Below are 19,515 nucleotides of genomic sequence, written 5' to 3' on the forward strand. Positions count from 1 at the left end.
TTTCACTCCAGAGACTCGAACAGTGATGTAATGTGGGTGCATGGAGAATAGCCATGAGACTATTGTCACAAACCCTCATTTTGTATAGCTTAAAAGACCACTGATGCTTTAAAAAGCAAAACAAAACAACAAAAGGGCCAACCCCAAGCAACAACAACCAAACAAAAACTGGCAGAGCTGAAGGAAAATTGAGGGAATGGAGGGAGCATCTGCTGGAGTCAGCCTTGCCCAAAGGAGTGTGGAACACATTTCTCTGAAGTGAGGCAGTGCTTGAACTCTCTGCCCAGGCTGTTCCCAGCTACAAAGCTCCCCAAGACAAAGCCCAAGAGCCCTGCCAAAGCCTTCAAGCTCCAGAGGAGAACTTGTCTTGAATCCCCAAGCAGCATGTCTGAGAGAACTCTGATCCTCTCGGAGCATGCCAGTCCAAGTGGTCATTCTGCCCCTGAATTCTTTCTTGGGATTCCTGCTTTTCCTGCTGATGAAGCATGGTTTGCAGTGACAAAGCTTACGTTCACCAGACCAACTGAGTGTTTGGTGAAAAGGCAGAGCAACTTTCACCTGTGCAGCTCCTCCTTGAAGTCTGAAAGGGCAGCAGCAACCCGAGGGCAAGTTGGGGAAAAAAACTTGTTCATTTTTGCCCTGCTTACATGAGTAAACTTAGCAATGAAGGTGTGTATTTGTTAGTTGAAGTCATTATGATCTCATACATGAGAACAAAATGCTACTTGAAGCGTTCTGTGTTTTCCATAGCTTTCCTTAGCTTGCATTTCCCTCACATTAGACATGAGAATTTATTGAAATCATTTGAGATAGGAGGTTTACTGACAGTATCCTTTAAAATGCACAAAGGTGGGGTCCTTTGGTGCTAATGAAAGATCACAGGTGCCATCTCTTTTTTCCTCCTTTTAATTGATCTGATTTGATTGACCAGAGGTGCTCCTTAAAGACTCAGCAGCTGCCTGTTGTGGTTTTCTGTACTAGCAACTTCAAGCAGTCCCAGGCCCTCTGACTGGGCTTCTGTCATCGGGTGTTATTGTCTGGGGCTGGTTCAGGGGGTCTTGGGGAGAAGTTTCTTTACAATGTGTTTCAAGTGGAGTATCAAAGGCACTGTGGTCTGTCTGAGCATGGGCTGTTTGAGGTGATCTGATTAATCCTTGCTTTATAATGTAATTGCCTGCTGAGATGGCAGCATCAATAACCCCGGTCAGATTCAGACCATGTTAAATATTCCCTCTCATTACTTCAAGGTGTCCTTAGTTGTCTGAAAATTAAAAGGACTTGACAGTCCACATCCACCAGCATTTCCTGACACTTCAGCTTTCAGATCTTGCCATTTCATGGCTGCAAAACAACATGTTCCTTGGATTTCCCATGCCAGGGATTTGGCAGTGGTGTGTGGGTGCCTGAAGCCGGGAGAGCTGGGCACGAGCAGGGATGGAGCACTGTTTGCCTGTTTGTCTCTAAGTCTTTCTTTGTAGGGGAAGTGCTCAAGTCCCCTAATCATCCTCATGGCTCACCCCAGGATGGATTGTCCTCTGCTCCCTGTTAGCTTCCTTCTTTGCTAAACTGATGCCATGTTAGTCCACAGCAGGAACTGAGAGGACTCGTGCTGTGGTGGTGTTGTGTGTAAGCTAAGGCTTTTAAGAGGTCTTGGACCTCTTTGAGGCTTATAACCTGGCCAGAGGATTGGGGATCAACACCACAGGCTGTTGTTGAAGCTCAGGGATACTGACAAAGTACATAGTTAGGGCTCAGTCTCCTGCTCCAAGAGTTTTCTGGCTTTGGGAGTATATAACAAGTTTGTGGGGGACATAACTTTGAATTTAAAAAATGATAAAAATTTTAAACTTGTTTTCTTTCTATTGTTGGGAAAATCATTTAGGAGGGATTTTTGCAGTGTCATGGTGGCTGTGTTTGCAGTTGGGACCTGACTGGGGTTATAAACTGAAGGTAACTGCTGTCAACTTTTGTGTAGCCCAGGATCTCTCTCAAGAGCTGAATAATGGATCCAGCCACTACCTTTCTCTTTGTAAGCAGAAAACCTCATTGGGCTAAGCAAATGATTCAGCTGGGGTGTATCTTGCTCACTGTGAGACTGGATCCCTTGAGGTCCTTAAGGAGCACAGAGTGAGTCATAATAATGATGGGTTTTGTTCTGGGAAAATCCTGCTCATGTCCCGTGCTGCACTTCAAGCTGCCACTGGCACCTCTCAGGGCTGAGTGATGGCCACGGTCTGTGCTGAGCTGCTGAACTCACGTGCTGCTGCTTTTCTTCTTCCAGAGTCTTGTCAGGAGCTCTGATAAGCCATTGATCAAAGTTGCCATTGAAGTTTCCCAGCATGAAATGAAAGCCCAAGTTGTGCATTTCAATTTCTGTTTCTGGCCTACCATCATCTTCCTTTTCTCCTCATACAGGGCTGTGCTATTTTACTGCTGCAGAAGGATCACAGCAAAACTTTCATTGCAGGGCCTTTTATTTTTACAGTGGCTTGGATGAAGCTAGATTCTGAAAGAGGGCTGAACACTGGCTGCAGATGAGAACAGATACTGGGTGTGATGGGTGGTCTGATGTTGATGTATTAAAATGGGAGCAGGGTCTGCAGAAAGGAATGAGTTTCAAAGAAGAATATCCAAAAATATTTTCAAAAAACCAAATTAAACAGGCTTTCAATGGGTTTGGTGTCTGGGTATTTTGTGGGGGGTTTTGGTCCGTTGTTTTTTAATCCCTAATTGCCTTCTCCCTCTGCAATAAACCAGTCTGGGGTATGAGATGCAGAAGCTGTGCAGCCCTGGCTTGGCAGCATGTGCCACATATTGGCCCAATGGCCACCTCCTACCTTTATTTCCCTCTGCAGAGCTGTAATTTTGATTGTTCTTTGCTCAGTTACTACTTTTAGGAAACTTGTGTCTTTATTTTTCATGAGTTTTTTTACCCCCACTTTCAGAACTGGTGGAAATGGTCCAGCAGTTACTGAGGGAGAGAGTATGTTCTGAGGGGTCTTCATGAGTTAATGCTTGAGGATGCTCATCAGCCTGCTTTTCTGTCTGGACACACAATCCAGAGTTTGAACAACACAGTGATGCTTTTACATCACTACTGTGGCTGAACAACTACAGGTTTGCTCAAAGAACTGTTGATGATAAGAGAGGAAATACGTTCACACATGTTGGGCTGGAAAAATCAGGAGCAGCAGAAAATGGCACTGGTGTGGAATGGTGTGTTGAGTATTGCAGGTGTGCTCAGTAGGGATAAACCAGAGGCATCAACTGGAGCACAGAGGGCCTGGTGTCTTATAAAAGGTAACTGTAAAGATGTTCCTGCCCCACAAAACCTCTGGAATTGAGGCTAAATGAAGTGACTGAGAGCATGTGAGAGCTGTGGAAGGATGTTGGGTTTTATTAGAAAGAGGAAGAATGAATAAATCCTGGACCTTAGAATACCCATTTGGCCCTTGGGTCAGGGATCTGACCTTTCAGAGAGGTGTTTATGGAATCAAGAAGTCACATTTACATCCTCCAGTCCCTGCTCCTAGCCAGTACAAGATTTGTTTCTTTCAGTATGGTTGTTTCATTCAATCTAATCATGCATATTCCTAATAATTGGTTTCTTATTAATCCTGTTCTAAACCAGTTTCTCTAGATTCTTTGCTTTTCAGAATGACCCCTGAGTCCTTATTGGCAGTTCAAGATAAGAGAAGTGAATAATGGAAAGGAGAAAGATGTTTTGCAAAATGAGGAATCATGTTGGTTGGTGTCAGTTTAGTTTAAAATTCAGTGTGTAAGGGTAATTTTCTGTCATAGCTGGAGAAAGCTGAAACTACATTTTAAACCCTTTGCCTTTTGCCTGGGAGAGGAAAACCAGGAATGCTGTCCTTTGACCAAGCCTTCTTTTGGAAAGCAGCCCAAGCCAGAGCTCATCCCTCATGGGAGCTGAGCCTCGTGGTCTCACAGGCCCTGATTCCACCCTGGAGTTTCTGACACATCTGTCCAACTGCAGATGTTAGAGAAAAAGCAGGTAGCAAAGACAAATCAAGCAGAAGTCAAAGGCAAGGCACAGCCCCTGTGGTGTCACTCTGGCGGCCTGGCAGGGGAACAGATGAAAGGCTCCGGGTATGCTTCAGTAGCCTTCTCTTCTTCTTCCAGGTATCAGTTTGCCCCCTGAGGAGCAGAGGCATGGGGATGCTGTGACTGCTTACTCGTGTTTGTTTGTGTTCAGTTAGGAGAGACATGTGAGCTGAGCTGCCTGGGCTGCTTACGGCAAAGGAAACGGATCTCGGGGGAACAATTAATTTTGCTTGGCTATTTCTGAGCCAGGTGAAGCCATAAAATGAACCTATGGCCTCCCCATTGTCTAAAAGGGATGTCTCTATTTATTTTACATTTTAATGCACCACTGACAATTTATGGAGTGAGCCTGAATGCATTTTTAATAGATAATTGATAAGAGAAACGTGTACGACATGGGAGATTAATAGAAAAGGTTAGCGGGCTTGGAAAAGAAAAAGGGAGAAAGAGACAGCGCTGAGATTTTAATTAACTGCTCCCTGCCTGTGTTGTGATCCCAGAGACGTGGCAATTGAGTGCCAGAAGGTGAATCTGGTTGGAAATAAAGTGATTCCAGTCTCTTGTTAGATGTGAGAAATGAGACAGCACTTCCATATTCTCAGAGTTGGAATAGGCTGGGGTGCTGCTTGCAACACAAAGCAGAGTTTATTGGAATTAAGACAGAGCCATGACCCAATGTGTTGGAGACTGGTAGTAATAAAAAAATAACAAGTAAAATGTAATATATTTAAAGAAAAGAAGAAGAAAAAGCAGAAGCAGTTAAAAAATAAAAATGAGAAAGTAAATATCATAATCACAGAGGGGTTGGAGCTCCCCCTCCCTTAATGCTGCTCCTTTAAGAAACTAGCTTAGATTCAAACAATGGACCAGCTGCATTTGTGTCTTGCTGATTTATCTGGCCCAAGGCTGTTGGACCTTTGGGTGGCTGAGGGACAGGGAAGACCCTTTTCCCTTAGGCCACTGGTGTGAGGTTGTGCCCAACTTCATTTACAAAGAGGAGCTGCACTGGGAGCGTTAACACCTCCCAGCTGACACTCTGGGACTGCCTGGAATGCTTTTATGAATGCTGGCAATCTATGGACTGTGCTGTGAGGAGCAGTGTCAGGGGAACAAAGCACTCAGTGCCACCATCTGCTGCGAGCAGGCTGCCCAGGCTGCAGGCACTGCCCACGCTGCAGGCACTGGCCGCTGCGCTCCATTCTGCTGCTGACCCTTCGCTTGCATCCAGGTGTCCTGGAATCGGCGGCGCTGGGAGCTGAGGATGATGGGACAGGAGTAGTGTTGCTGACTGGATCCCTATGGAATAAGTCAGAGGAGAGTTGTTCTGTGGAAACCAAGACAGGCTCTTGAAAGAGCTGGTGTAAAACTGCCCCTTTGCTCTGCTCTGCTGAGACCCTACTTCCAATACTGCATCCAGTTCCAAACCAGAACCCTATTCTGCAAGGTTCACCCTTAAACCATAGCCCCAGGCACCACATCCAAACCACCTTTAAACACGTCCAGGGTTGGTGACTCAACCACCTCCCTGGGCAGCACATTCCAATGCTTGACCACTCTTTCCATGAAAAAATTTTTCCTGATGTCCAGTCTAAACCTACCCAGTTGCAGCTTGAGGCCATTCCCTCTTGTTCTGTCACCTGTGAGAAGAGACCAGCACCAGCCTCTCCACAACATCCTTTCAAGTAGTTGTAGACAGCAATGAGGTCTTTCCTCTCCTCCCAGGAAGACACCCAGGTTCTTATCTTCTGCAGAGAAGTGAGGCCTGGTTGTTGTCCTTGGTGATGCTGCCAATTAGGCCGAGGTGGCCTGGAGGTTCCAAGCTGAATTTCATGCTGCATCACAATGCCTTTGTGGTACGCAGGGCAGAGAGGGCTTGGTAGGGAGGGGACATGAAAGCCTGGGTTGGTTGGCCTGGTGTGAAGGGAGTTGTGTGTGAAGCTTTGGCTTGCTATGGTTTTCTTTGTATTTTATATGCTTTGGTATGCTCACCACTAGGTAACTGTAGCACTGCAGTTTGTGAAAAGCCTTTCCATTTAAATTTTCCATTACTATCCAAATGTATTGTGTGAGCCTTGGCAAAGAGTGAATCCATGGTAAAAGTTCTGGCAAGAAGTTCTTTGATACCTGTCATGAAGAAGCAAGGCTGAATGCGAGATGAATCCTCTCAAAAGGGTGATCAGTCTACAGCTACCTGAAGGGAGGCTGTAGCCAGGTAGGGGTTGGTCTCTTCTCCCAGGCAACCAGCAACAGAACAAGAGGACACAATCTCACAGCTGTGCCAGGGGGAAGTTTAAGCTTGATCTTAGAAGTTCTTCACAGAAGGAGGTTGGCCATTAGGAGTGGGCTGCCCAGGGAGATGGCAGGGTCGATGTCTCTGGAGGTGCTTAAGAAAAGCCTGGATCAGGCACTCTAGTGCCATGGTCTGGTTGATTAGTTACTTGAGTTGGACTTGATGATTTTGGAGGTCTCTTCCAACCTGTTTGATTCTGTGATTACCAATATCATCCTCAGTGGGGTTGGATGGAATGGAGGTCTCCTGCACTGTTGATATTCATGCCAAGTACTTTTCTCCCTCTTTTCTTACAGCAAAGAAGACTTGTGCTGAGTCAGATTTCACTTGTGACAACGGCCACTGCATCCCAGCCAGGTGGAAGTGTGATGGTGAAGAAGAGTGTGCTGATGGCTCAGATGAATCAGAAGCAGCATGCAGTGAGTAGCACAAAAAAGTGGTGTTTCTCTGACATGTCTTATCAAAGCACCAGGAAATTTGAGGTGTTATTCCCAGCATTTGCAGGATATATCAGTTTCTGCTTCCCTTAAAACAGGAAATAAAGACAGAAAAGATTCAGGTCATTTAAAGGAGATAGTTTCCAAACTTTCATATGTGGTGATGTTCAGACTGACACAGGCAGCACTGGCTAGTGTGAACTTCTCTGTAACAGAATCCACTCTGCTACACTTTGTCTGCTTGTAGGGCCCCGATCAGTGGCAGTGGAGGAAGATTCACACTCACATGGGATCAGGCCTTTTGGAGACATAGATGTGCAGCATTTTGCAGGGTGGCAGACTGGGATTTGTCATCACTGCAGCCAGCACTTCTGTGCAAGCTTAGATTCTTGTTCAGTTTTGTTTGGGGGTGGGGGGTGGTTTTGAGTTGGGTTTGGTTGTTATTGTTTCTTTTGTGGTGTGGGGTCTGTTTGGTTTCTTTTGGGTTCTTTTTTTGGGGGGCGGTTTCTTGTGATTTTTCTTGAGAACAAATTAAGACAAAAGTAGCAGATGAAAACTAAGCAGTGTAAAATTGCTAAAGCTGACAGCTGTTAACTGCAGGTAATGCCTTTTAAAAACCTGTTGATTCAGTAGGTAGCAGAACATGCTTGGTTCTCATGTAGTGCTTTTTATGCTGTTCTGACTCTTTGAGGAGGTCCATTCATGCTCTGTGGTTCTAGAAGGGTGAAGGGTCATCTGATGTTGAGCTGAAGGGATTCCCAGGGATATTTTAATTAAAACACTGATAGGCAGACTTCTATTTGTGTGCTTACTTATGTCTGCAGATTATTCTTGTGCAAACCAAGAAATTAGAACAAGCCATTCTATTGAGTTTCCGGTCATGTACTTCACAAATGTATTCCCATGAGTCAGAAGCAGTGTTGGAGGAAGTGTTTTATCAAATTCCACCAGAATGGGGCATATAGAGGACTTCAAAATTAACCATACTCTTATTTTTAAGCCTGTTACCAGTCCTACTTTCTCCCTAATTAAGAAAGATGAATGGGATTCTCTTGCATAAAATGAATGGAATCATTTGTGCAGCTATAACAAGCTACAGAAGAAAAATCACTTCAGTAGCTGCATTAACATATTTATGTCTTGTGTGTGTTGGTCTTTCACCCTACATCATCCTTAGTCAAAAACTCTCTTATTAATGCTTCTTCTGCCTCCTGATTGCCTGGAGGAGGGCTGAATAAACAAGCATTCCTTGCAATCTCTGTAAATCTCCTGTCAGAGCCTGGACTATGCAGTACTAAGATCCCTGATGATTTCTCTTGATCATCTTTCATTCATTTTCTACCCTTTTCACCTTACTTTTTCCCCTCCCTCACTTATGGTTGATCCTCTGGGAAAATCAGCCTTAAAACTTCTATATTGTAAAGGAGATTTAAGCCTGAGACCAAACCCTTGGCTTGTGACAGGGCTGCCATCCTCAGAGGAAAACAGTGTGCTCAGGTTTGTGTGATTTTATTTTATTTATTCTTTTTCTGCTTTAAACCTTCCAGGAGACTGCAGTTTGCCTTTCTGTGGTCCATTTGTTCTGAAAAATGCAGCAACCTATTCCAGAGTCCCACCTCCCTCCCAATGAAGAAATTCCTAAAATCCAATCTAACCCTGCTCTCCCTCAGCTTCAAACCATTCCCCCTTGTCCTGTCTCTAGACACCCTCATGAAAAGTCCCTCTGCAGCCTTCCTGTAGGATCAGCTATTGGAAGGCAGCTCTAAGGTCCCCTGGGGAGTCTTCTCTAGGCTGAACAATCCCAGCACCCTCAGTCTATCCTCATAGCAGAGCATGGATCATCTTTGTGGCCCCATCTGGACTGTCCCCAACAGCTCTGTGTCCTTTTTATGATGGGGACACCAGAGCTGGATGCAGTATTGGGGGAGAGGTCTCAGCAGATCAGAGTCCACGGGCAGAATCCCCTCTCTGTTTGATAGAGGCCAATGACTGGCTTGTGGCTACCTCACAAGAGAAGTCGATGTTTCCATCCCTATTAGTTAAAGGCTTGCTTTTGAATCTTAAACATGTCTGTAACTAGACCTTTGGTACTTGTTTTATTTAATTGTTCAGATCTGCAGTTCACACTTAATCAGATGAAGATCAAGCAGTTTTAATCTTATGGCAGTTGATAGCTGTAGGCTTTAATTTGCAGGATAAGGACATTCTTTCCAGCTGTTTTGTATCCTTGTCAAAGTGTGTGTCCTCTCAAAGGCTGATCCCATCTGCTCTGTGAGGAAACAGAATCAACCTGGTGATGCTTAAGCACAGTGCTGCTTGTGGGGTTAGTTTTTGTGTTTGCAGATCTTCCTAGCACCCCACTGGGCAAGACAGCAGTGAGTTATAACCCGGTGGGTTGTTAAAGAAGAAACTGGAGAGTTAGGCTTTGGTTTTAATTTGTACCCTTACCACAAAAGGCCAAACTTTTTGTGTGTGTAAAGTTATGTAGGGACAAAGAAGAAGCTGTAGTGACAAACAGAAAATATAATGAGGTAAAATGTATAATTGGATGTTCTTGTAGGTCACTCCCTCCAGTCTCATTTTCTTTCTTCCTGATGCAAACAAGCCAGAACTTTCTCCCTGTGGCTGAGGAATGACCCAGGCTCCTATGACTCTCTCATTTTCCTGTTGAGAAATGCAGCACAGCCCCCTGGACAAGCCTGCACTGCAGAGTTTCCCTAGGGACGCAAAGGAGCAGGTTAGGAAATGGAGACTTCTCACCTCTGGCAAGATCAAAGCGCTTAATAAAATCATTTGTTTGCTGACAGGCCACATAATTACCAGCACCTCTGCCAGGATCTGGGGTTATTCCCTAATTAATGCAGCACTGAGACAGTGTCCATAGTCTATTGAAGCTCTGGAGGTTTAAGAGCATTGATCATGCTGACTTGTAGATTTTAGCAATATTTCTAGCTGAGAATGTGGTGAAAACAAAGCAGGTCCTCAGCATCTAGCCACCTTCTAAACAACTTTTGATTTTCTGACTTCTTTTGTGGTGTGTTTTTAAATACATTTTGTGCTCTCTTATTGCTAGTTAGGGATTTCCTGTCTCCAACTCTAATGTTCCATTAAAGGCAACACTTTATGGTCATTTACATTTTTTAGATTACCCCTCTGCAGAACCAGAACAACACTTTGCTTTTTGTCTTTCCCAGTTTCACTGAAGCTGCTCAGCTTTGTGGCTAGCAATATCCTCTCTAGGGCTGTTCCCCATCCCCAGGACAGCGTGGCCTGTCTCCTGTCAGACAAGTAAGGTGGCATCACAGCTGCCTTGACTTTGGACTTGTGATGCTGGCACCTTTTCTGCTATTCATGCAATTATGGGGCTTTTAAACTGTGTTTCCTTAACTGAGGCAGTGTGGTCTGGATGATTAGGTAGTGAGGTGGATGCGAACTGGTGGAAGAAACGAAGTCAGAGTTGTGGTCAGTGGGAAGGAGTCTAGTTGGAGACCTGTAACTAGTGGAGTCCCTCAGGGGTCAGTACTGGGACCAATTCTATTCAATATATTCATCAACAACCTGGAGGAGGGCACGGAGAGAACTGTCAGCAGGTTTGCTGATGACACCAGACTGGGAGGAGTGGCTGACACAGGAGGGTTGTGCTGCCATTTAGCCAGACTTAGACAGGATGGAGAATTGGGCAGGGAGAAATTGAATGAAATTTAGTAAGGACAAGGGTAGAGTCTTGCACCTAGGAAAGAACAACCCCATGGAGCAGGATAGGTTTGGGACTGACCTGTTGGAGAGCAGTGAAGGGGAAAAGGACCTGGGGGTCCTAGTGGATGGGAAGTTGACCATGAGCCACCAATGTGCTCTGGTGGCCAAGAAGGCCAATGGCATCCTGGGGTGCATTAGAAGGACTGTGGTCAGTAGGTGGAGAGAGGTTCTCCTCCCCCTCTACTCTGCCCTGGTGAGGCGGCACCTGGAGTATTGTGTCCAGTTCTGGGCCCCTCAGTTCAGGAAGACCTCAGGGAACTGCTTGAAAGAGTCCAGCAGAGAGCCACAAAGATAATTAGAGGAGTGGAACATCTTCCTCAGGAGGAGAGACAGAGGGAGCTGAGGCTCTGTAGCTTGGAAAGGAGACTGAGGCAACCTCATTCATGTTTACAAAGATGTAAAGGGTGATTGCCAAGAAGATGGAGCCAGGCTCTGCTGGGTGATGCCCAATGACAGCACAAGGGGCAATGGTGGAAGTTGAGGCAGAGGAAGTTCCATGGAAACATGAGGATAAAATTTTTCTCTGTGAGGGTGACAGAACACTGGAACAGGCTGCCCAGGGAGTCTCCCTCTCTAGACATACTCAAAACCCAGCTGGATGCATTCCCGTGTGACCTGCTCTATGTGGTCCTGCCCTGGCAGGGGGGTTGGACTGGATGATCTTTCAAGGTCCCTTCTAGGCCCTAATGTTCTGTGATTTTGTGATTCCTTCAAGCTACTGAAAGTGGTTAGGATCAGGTACTGGAAGGCTATCTTTTGAGTCCCATGGAATTCTCAGCAGCTGAGATCCATAGGCCTTCTCGCTGTTGGGGGTTCTGGCGCTAGTTGAAGGTGGATTAATTTCTAGCATGGGCAGATTTTGGAGAAGATAGTTAGCCAGGCCTTTGATTTGAAGCAGGTTGTTGCAAGTAAGAAACTGCATTTATTTCTTCCTTTTTATTCCAGGCAGAGCCTTAACATAAAGATGCTCTCACATCCATAGGTTTGTCCGAGCAAATTACTCATGTAACGTGTGAGTGTCACCACTGAACCTGAGTGTTCTGCCAACTGTCAGTGTTGCAATGCCATTATCTGGCTACTAAGGTATTTTGTCTCATTTAATTAAGATTTTCAAGAAACATGGCCCCCTTTCCTGTGAGCTGATTCTATTCATCATCAGAAAGATTGTCAGTTTGGGGAGAGGTGTGCTTTATTACATTTTTGGTTTGCTCCTATGTGGAACCACAATGATTCCCTAAATTAAGAGAAGCAGGAGCATCTGAACTCAGAAATTACTGCTGTCCACAGGGAGCATGAGGCACCAAATTCACCATGTCAGAAATTGTGTTGATTGAGGCTGGGGGAGGAAGGAGGAATTTAACATAGCAGAGGAGAAAGTTATTTTGAGAAACATACCTTATAAATTAAATGATTTGGGATGGTGGGTGAGAGGGATTAAGGAAAGCCCATTTAGCTATGCTGCAGCAGTGCTCCTGGAGGGAAAGGGGAAGAGTTCGTGTCCGAGGGTGCCAACTCTCAGCCTCATCTTCCTTTGCAAACTCTGTTTAGATTCAGATACTGCCTGAACCAGGCCTCTGGTCAGGAAAGGTTGGCTGCTTGTACATAAAGCAAAGTGAACCACTTTGGCCTTGCAGGAGGCATGCCAAGAAAACAGCCAGGGGAGAAGCAGGCCTGTCCTGCTGCTTGACGGGAGCCATTGCTGCTTCTCCCTGCCTGCTGGGAGGGGCAGCATAGTGTGGGTGCAAAACTGGCAGTGCTGGAAGGTGCTCTGAGATGACGGGTTGGACTCGATGATCTTTGAGGTCTCTTCCAACCTTGGTGGTACTGTGACACTGTGTGATAATGGATGTCACCTTCCTCCTGCCAGCTGCTTAGTGTTCAGGGAGCTCCCCACCACTTGTTTGAGAGGATAGCAAGGTATCTGGAGGTAGTGGGAACAGACAGAGTGCCTCTGTCCACCTGCCACTCCCACACTACCTCACCAGCAGCTGCCTTAGGTACAGAAAATTGTTTTGACCTCAGAGGATGCTTGAGTGCTGAGGATCCCATAATTGTTTGCTGCAGTGTTTATACCGCATCATGCTTCTGCCATCTGCAGAGACCTTTGGATGCTCTGCCATTGGAGAGCCCATCATGGGCAAAGCCATGGACTTGCTTCTCTTTACTCTGACTAAATGCAGCCCAGTGTGGTGGTCACCCTGGAGCTGTGCTGCAGCCACTGCTGATACACACAGGTTTGCTTCTGCATATGAAGAGAGTCCTCACTATTTTCCTATCCAGTTCCATGATGCTGGGAGAGGGGGAAGGGAAGTAATTTTTCTTATTGAGTGAACAGAGACCTCCAGCAAGATGAATGTTCTCTACCTAATCCTGTTGCAGCACGGATACTGAAGCATTCCTGCTTTTTCACAAGAAGGACATTTTAAATTTCCCTCTGAAGTATTTGGATAATTTAACCAGTGACTTAAACAACAACAACAAAATCTCTAGAGAAAAATAAAAACAAATGCTATAACAAACAGTAACAGCACTAATGGGAACACAAATTAAAGGGATAGAGCAAGTGAAAATCTAAGCTGGCAAACTCTTGCCTTAGGACACTGTATGCATAATGAGTTCAAGTAATGCAGGCAGCATAAACTCACCGCTTATTTCTTCATCACATATGTGACATTCTCCTAGTTAAGAGCATAAATTATTGTACAGAAAGGTATAGTAAGGTGTTACAAGGAAGAAAAAGAGGAGAGAGAAACCTGAGTTCATATTGCATTTAGTAGGGGAATGATTTACTAGGGCAGGTTTAATAAGCAGCAGTGATGGAAATAGGTTTTTAAATGGAAATGGAATATAAAATGAACCCCTCAGAGTCGGTTTGATCCACAGCACCAGTTCATGCAGCCCTCATTTTGAAGTATGTGACACGATTTGTTGAGGGAGATGTATCCAAACTTGACAGTTACATTTTTAATGGGTGTTTTCCATGGTCTCAGGCACTGTGTGTTGCTGCTCTGCATGCTGATCTCTTGCAGTGGTGATGAGCTCTGTGCTCATTTCTGATCCAGTTGCCTAAATGTGGGGTTCTCTAATTGGTGGTGGTGTTGACAGTGTTGGTCCCCACAAAACTCACAGCCCTCCCCTGACTCTGTTCACCCCAAAGGATGTTCTGTCTCTGTTACTCTCTTTGATGCAGGTCTCCTGCATGAGTGAGCCTGGTAATATTACTGTGCTGTTGTGGAAAGTGACTTAATAAACTATTCCCTGCCCTGGGGGAATTTATCCTGGAGAAGGGTGGGCTGTCATGTTCAGGGTATCACATACACTGGGCCATTGAACTTCAAGTAGCAAAGAAAAAACTGGGCCAGATCAGCCAGGCACAGCCAGATACCAGGTTTTAGGACCTGGGGCAGTAACAGAGAGGATTTTTTTTTGGTCATTATTATGTTTTTTCCCCCAATGTTAAGAGCAGCTCTTTTTGTATATATGTGATAAGATAGTGGAGGATTGTAAGTGCAGTGGAAGATGTACATTAAAGACCTATCTGTCAGATTAATTTGTTACAGATCATTCCTGCTAATGTCAGATGCCCAGGTGTGCATGTTAACAACACTCCCATTACACTAACTGGCTGTTGCCAGTATAAAATAGAGCAGCTTCCATAGCCTTGGCACTGTCCCCTGCTGTTGTGTCACTGTCCCTAGGGCTGTTTGGACCACTGCTCAATTGAAGCAGCTGAGGACCACATCTGTAAAACAAATATAGGCTTTGGTGGCCTCAGCATTTTACTTAGCTGGAAATGTAAATGAATTTAGCCTGTGTAATGGTTGTTCTCCACCTCAGTGCTAAAGAAATTTAAGTAACAGTTGTTCAAACGTGTGGAAGTGCTTCCAGAGCTACAGAATCCTCCCAGTGACAAGGCACAAGAGAGGCATTCTCCTCTCCCAGATACCCAGGCTGGTTTGTAGAGCTAATGATGAAAGCTTTGATTTGTCAATGTGATCAGATTTAGTGAGACAGAGTGAAATGGAAACAGCCCGTGATCATCTCTCCATGAAGTCATGGAATAATGTAAGATAGAAGGGACCTCAGGGGGTCATCTAGTCCAATCCTCTGCTCCTCTCTCCTCCTGTTGACCACTCTTAATGGAAAAAATGCCTATAGCTCGCCAGGCTTTCCTTTGTTGCAGCACATCTGTCACCTCCCATCCTGTCACTGCACACCACCCCTGGCTCCATCTCCTCTAGTCCCTCCGATTTTGTAGTTGAAGGCAGCAATAAAATCTTCCATTAGCTTTCTCTTCTGATGGTTGAAGTACTGCTGTTCCCTCACCCTCTTCTTGTCTGTAGTCCCTCAATTCAGATTCTTTTGTCAAACAACTAGAAGTGACACAATTCTACAGCCAGGATACTGGTTTTGCAGTATTAGCTCTCCTAGGCCAAAGCTCTACTACATCCAAAATACAACTTCAAAGTTAATTCCATTTGTTTGGAATTAATTTAGTCTGCTCCTTACCTTACCACCACACAGATATACTTAGCAGAAGGTTCCAGGCTTCTGAAAACTGCTTTCCATGGAAGTGTTTAAGAGTACATTAGCGATGGGCAAGACTTGCTGAGGCCTGTTAGCAGGTTCCCTATGGATTGTGGTTTACAGTGCAGTGCAGATTGCTGGAAGTCCTTTTTATCCCAAGTATGTCTTCAAATTCTCACAGATGTACCTTTTACTCCTGGTTTAATCATCCTGGCTCAGCCAGTGTCTGTTTGCTTCTCTAGTGCTTCTGGTTCCTTAGCTACTGTACCTGCTTTGACTGCCTCCAGGTGTGCCCTTATTGAGCAAACCCAAGCTAAACTCAGTATCCCAAATGACACAAAGCCATAGGGACTAACACAAGAAGTCTGTGACTTAGGGCAAGGACCCAAATTCAGTTTCTCCTGCATCCTTTTCCTTTTCTCCAAGCGTGAAATTATCCTTTTTACATCAAAGAAAATTCAGGGAGCTCAAAGCCTAGCAGTTTATCCCTGGTAGTGAGATAACTTTGTGTGGCTCATGGGCAGTGAGTTACATCTCCTTTTTGATTACACAGCTTTGGTGGCCTCAGCATTTTACTTAGCTAGAAATGTAAATGCATTTAGCCTGTGTAATGGTTGTTCTCCAACTCTAGCAGTGCTAAAGAAATTTAAGTAACAAGCTGTTCAAAACCAAATGTGTTTTTCCTTTAAAGGAAGGTGTTCAGAGCTTGTATCTCAGAAATGACCTGTTCAGGCAGCTGAATCCGACAGGAAAAGCAATAGAAAATACTTATCAAATCTTTTCTGGTTGTTTTTTTAATTGTTCTTTTCTTAGGCAGTGTTAGGGGGCAGAGAGTCTGCTCAGCAAGTTTGGTGATGATACCAAACATGGGAGGCTTGGCTGAGATGCCTGAAGGCTTGGACAGACTGAGAGCTGGGCAGAGAGGATCCTAATGAGCTTTAACAAGGGTAAGTGCAGAGTCCTGCACCTGGGAGGGAAGAATAAACTGCACCAGTACAGGTTAGGAGGTGATCTGCTAGAGAGCAGCCCTGTGGAGAAGGACCTGGGAGTCCTAGTGGACAACAAGTTCTGCATGGGTCAGCAATGTGCCCTTGTGGCCAAGAGGGCCAATGGGATCCTGGGGTGCATTAAGAGGAGTGTGCCCAGCAGGTGCCCAGCAGATCCAGGGAGGTTCTTCTCCCCCTCTGCACTGGTGAGACCTCACCTGGAATATTGCATCCAGTTCTGGGCTCTCCAGTTCAAGAGGGACAGGGATTTACTGGAGAGAGTCCAATGGAGGGCTCCAAGGATGTTGAAGGGACTGTCTGATGAGGAGAGGCTGAGTGCCCTGGGGCTGTATAGTCTGGAGAAGAGAAGACTGGGAAGGGACCTGATGAACATTTATAAATATCTGAGGATTGGGTGTCAAGAGGGAAGGGACAGGCTCTGCTAAGGAGGTTCTACCTCAACATGAGGAGGAACTTCTTCCCTGTGAGGATCCCATAGCACTGGAACAGGCTCCCCAGAGAGGTTGTGGAGTCTCTTTCTCTGGGGACTTTCAAGACCTGTCTGGACATGTTCCTGTGTGATCTGCACTAGATTCTATGGTCCTGCTCTGGCAGGGGTGTTGGATTCAATCTCCAGAGGTCCCTTCCAACCACTAACATCCTGTGGAATGGAATGGAATAGACCAGGTTAATGTTACTTTGCAAGAAAGTCACTTTTCCAGGTAGCATTGCAGGCTTTGGCACTTGCAGTATTCCCCTATCAGCCTTGAGCTTTTGCTAGTTGACTGTTACAAAGGTTTCAACTCTGGCATTTCAATGTTTTTATCCTATTGGTCTAATGTGTTCTTGCAGTTCATAAACAGGAATGGTCATAAAAGGCTTAGATGCTGCCTTTTTATAGCTGTAATTAACCTCACAGTTAGTTCAATAGGAGAGAACAGCAGCAAAGTGAAAGCTGAGCAGGTGAAGTCCTTGTGTGTGTAATTATTTAATAGGCCATAAATATTGAACTAGCCAAAAGTGAAAAGCTTTTCAGAGATCTCAGGCAGCTTTTCACTGCCTGGTGCTTCTGGTCTTTCTCTTCTCTTGATGAAATTCAGATTGCTTAATTTTTGTACTTACACTTTGCTTGTTTCTTGGAGGGAGGAAATCCAAGCTTGGTTTACTCCCTATGGCTGAGCCATGAGGATGATTAAGGGAATGGATCATCTTCCATACAAGGAGAGACTGAGGCAGCTGAGGGCTCTTTACCTTGGAGAGGAGGAGACTGAGAGGCAACCTTATTCCTGTTTATAAAGATGTGCAGGGTGAGTGCCAAGAGGATGGAGCCAGGCTCTGCTGGGTGATGCCCAATGACAGCGCAAGGGGCAATGGTGGAAGTTGAGGCATAGGAAGTTTCACGTGGTTCTGTGAAAAGGGAATTGTTTCTGGGAATCAGAGGCAAAATATAACTTAAAAATGGAAATCTTGTGCTAACTGAATGAATCAGTGTTTCACTGCAAGAGCACGGAAAGCTCCATTCTTAAATGGGTGAATTACAGTGTGAGGAAAACAAGTGAACAGCAAATTACAGTATTTTAGCATTTTTGTTTAAATAGCTTCTATGTTTCAGTGTCTTAATGAGTTGTATGTTGAAGCTGTGATTCTGTGATTCCACCACCTTTTCCTTGATGAGTATTTTCCCTCTTTTTCTCAAATCCTGCAGTTGTAGGGTTGTGTTTTCATTCAGGACAAGCTCCCACAGAAATAATTTGCAGTTTTAATAAGACTCTCGTGATACTCCATCCTGCTTCTTGGAGGATTAGGGTCGTGATTAAGACCAGTTTAATATGCAGTCTCTGCATGCTTTGATAGATAATTTCTGTCATGTAAACCTTGCACTGAAGACTTTCAATTCTCTGGAATGCTTTCAGTCAGGTTGTGCTCTGGGATGAGGCAATGGTCACCGACAGCTCTGTGGGTAGTGTGGATCCTCAACTTGTGCCCATGTGGGGTGCAGTGAGCTGCTGGCAGCCTTCTTGAGGGCTTTGCTTTAGCAAGAGTTTCCAGCCTCCTTTCTAGGGACACTGTAGTCAGTGGGTATATCTGAAGTGACAGATTTCAGTTCACCTTTTCTGTCTTGTATTTTAACCTTAAAACATCTTAAGAATCCATTACATTAAAACACAGAGGACTTTTACTAGCTTTGTTAGACTACACCTGCTTACACTTTCCCCTGCAAATGGACTCTACGCTGCTTTCCTGAGACCCCACCTGGAGTACTGTGTCCAGTCCTGGAGGCTCTATTATGAGAATGATCTAGAGGCACTGGAGCATGTCCAGAGAAGGGTTATGAGGATGATCAGAGGGCTGGAGCTCCTCTGCTATGAGGACAGACTGAGAGAGTTGGGGTGGTTCAGTCTGGAGCAGAGAAGGCTCCAAGGAGACCTTATTATGACCTTCCAGTATCCTAAGGGGGCTGGTGAGGGACTTTTTAGGGTGTTGGGTAGTGATAGGACTGCGGGGAATGCACCCAAGCTAGAGGAGGGGAAATTCAGAGTGGATGTTAGGAAGAAGTTCTTCCCAATGAGGGTGGTGAGACACTGGAACAGATTGCCCAGGGGGTAATCCCTGGAGGTTTTTAAGGCTATTCTGGATGTGGCTCTGAGCAACCTGCTCTAGTGTGAGGTGTCTCTGCCCATGGCAGGGGGCTTGGAGCTAGATGATCCTTGAGGTCCCTTCCAACCCTGACAATTCTTTGATTCTGTGACTCATGGCAGTCATTGCACCATTTTTGTGGCTTGTACAGCTAGGGCAGTCATCTCACCACCTCAGCTGAGTTCTCCAAGTGTATTGTTGTGCAAGACTCCAGTTATTGTATGAGGACTGTGAATTCTCTGTTCTTGTATGAGGATGCAAAGTCTACTCATTTTAGCTGTTCTTCTCCCTCTTGATTTCTTGTACAGGGAGAAGCATATCCAGCATTCTTGACAATCAGCAATTTGAATTTCTAGCCATTGTATGTGCAGTTGTACAGGTACAGCTCTCTGTGTGCCTTTAGAAATACACACACACCAGTACCAGTGTGCTGTTCAAGCCTTGGGGCCGGGATATCGGCCCCGTGTGAAATGTGAGCGAGGAGCCGTGATTAACAAACTGAATTCTGCTGGAATGTATGTTTCTGCTTCAATCCTGCCTCTAACCACGTTGCAAGTGTCAATCTTGGAGCTGAGTTAGGTGAACCAGCAGGGATATTTGTAATGAAGTACAGGTGTAGGTGGTAGGGGAAAGCCTTTTCTTCTCAGCCACAGGTCTCCACGCTGTTCATGTGCAACAGCCTCAGCACATGCAATTAAAACTGCCATCTAGGCTGCCTGTTCTGTCCTCTGAAAATGAGAGCAGGTGGGGGTTTCTTTGTATGTGTACAAAAGATGGAATGTTCAGTCCAAGATAAGAAGCACAATTATTTCTGAAA

At 45.3% G+C, this 19,515-nt stretch overlaps 1 protein-coding gene across 1 annotated transcript in view; it reads left to right on the forward strand.

Moving 5' to 3' along the window:
* The window catches only part of LRP8 (LDL receptor related protein 8), a 201,365-nt gene that overhangs the window by 114,650 nt on the left and 67,200 nt on the right, over positions 1 to 19,515 (forward strand). Inside the window, exon 3 of the mRNA XM_054165169.1 lies at positions 6,652 to 6,774. Coding sequence (XP_054021144.1) covers positions 6,652 to 6,774 — 123 coding nt within the window. The remainder of the gene's footprint in view (positions 1 to 6,651; positions 6,775 to 19,515) is intronic.

The sequence above is a fragment of the Dryobates pubescens genome, chromosome 11 (genome assembly GCF_014839835.1).
Source record: "Dryobates pubescens isolate bDryPub1 chromosome 11, bDryPub1.pri, whole genome shotgun sequence".
Taxonomy (NCBI): domain Eukaryota; kingdom Metazoa; phylum Chordata; class Aves; order Piciformes; family Picidae; genus Dryobates; species Dryobates pubescens.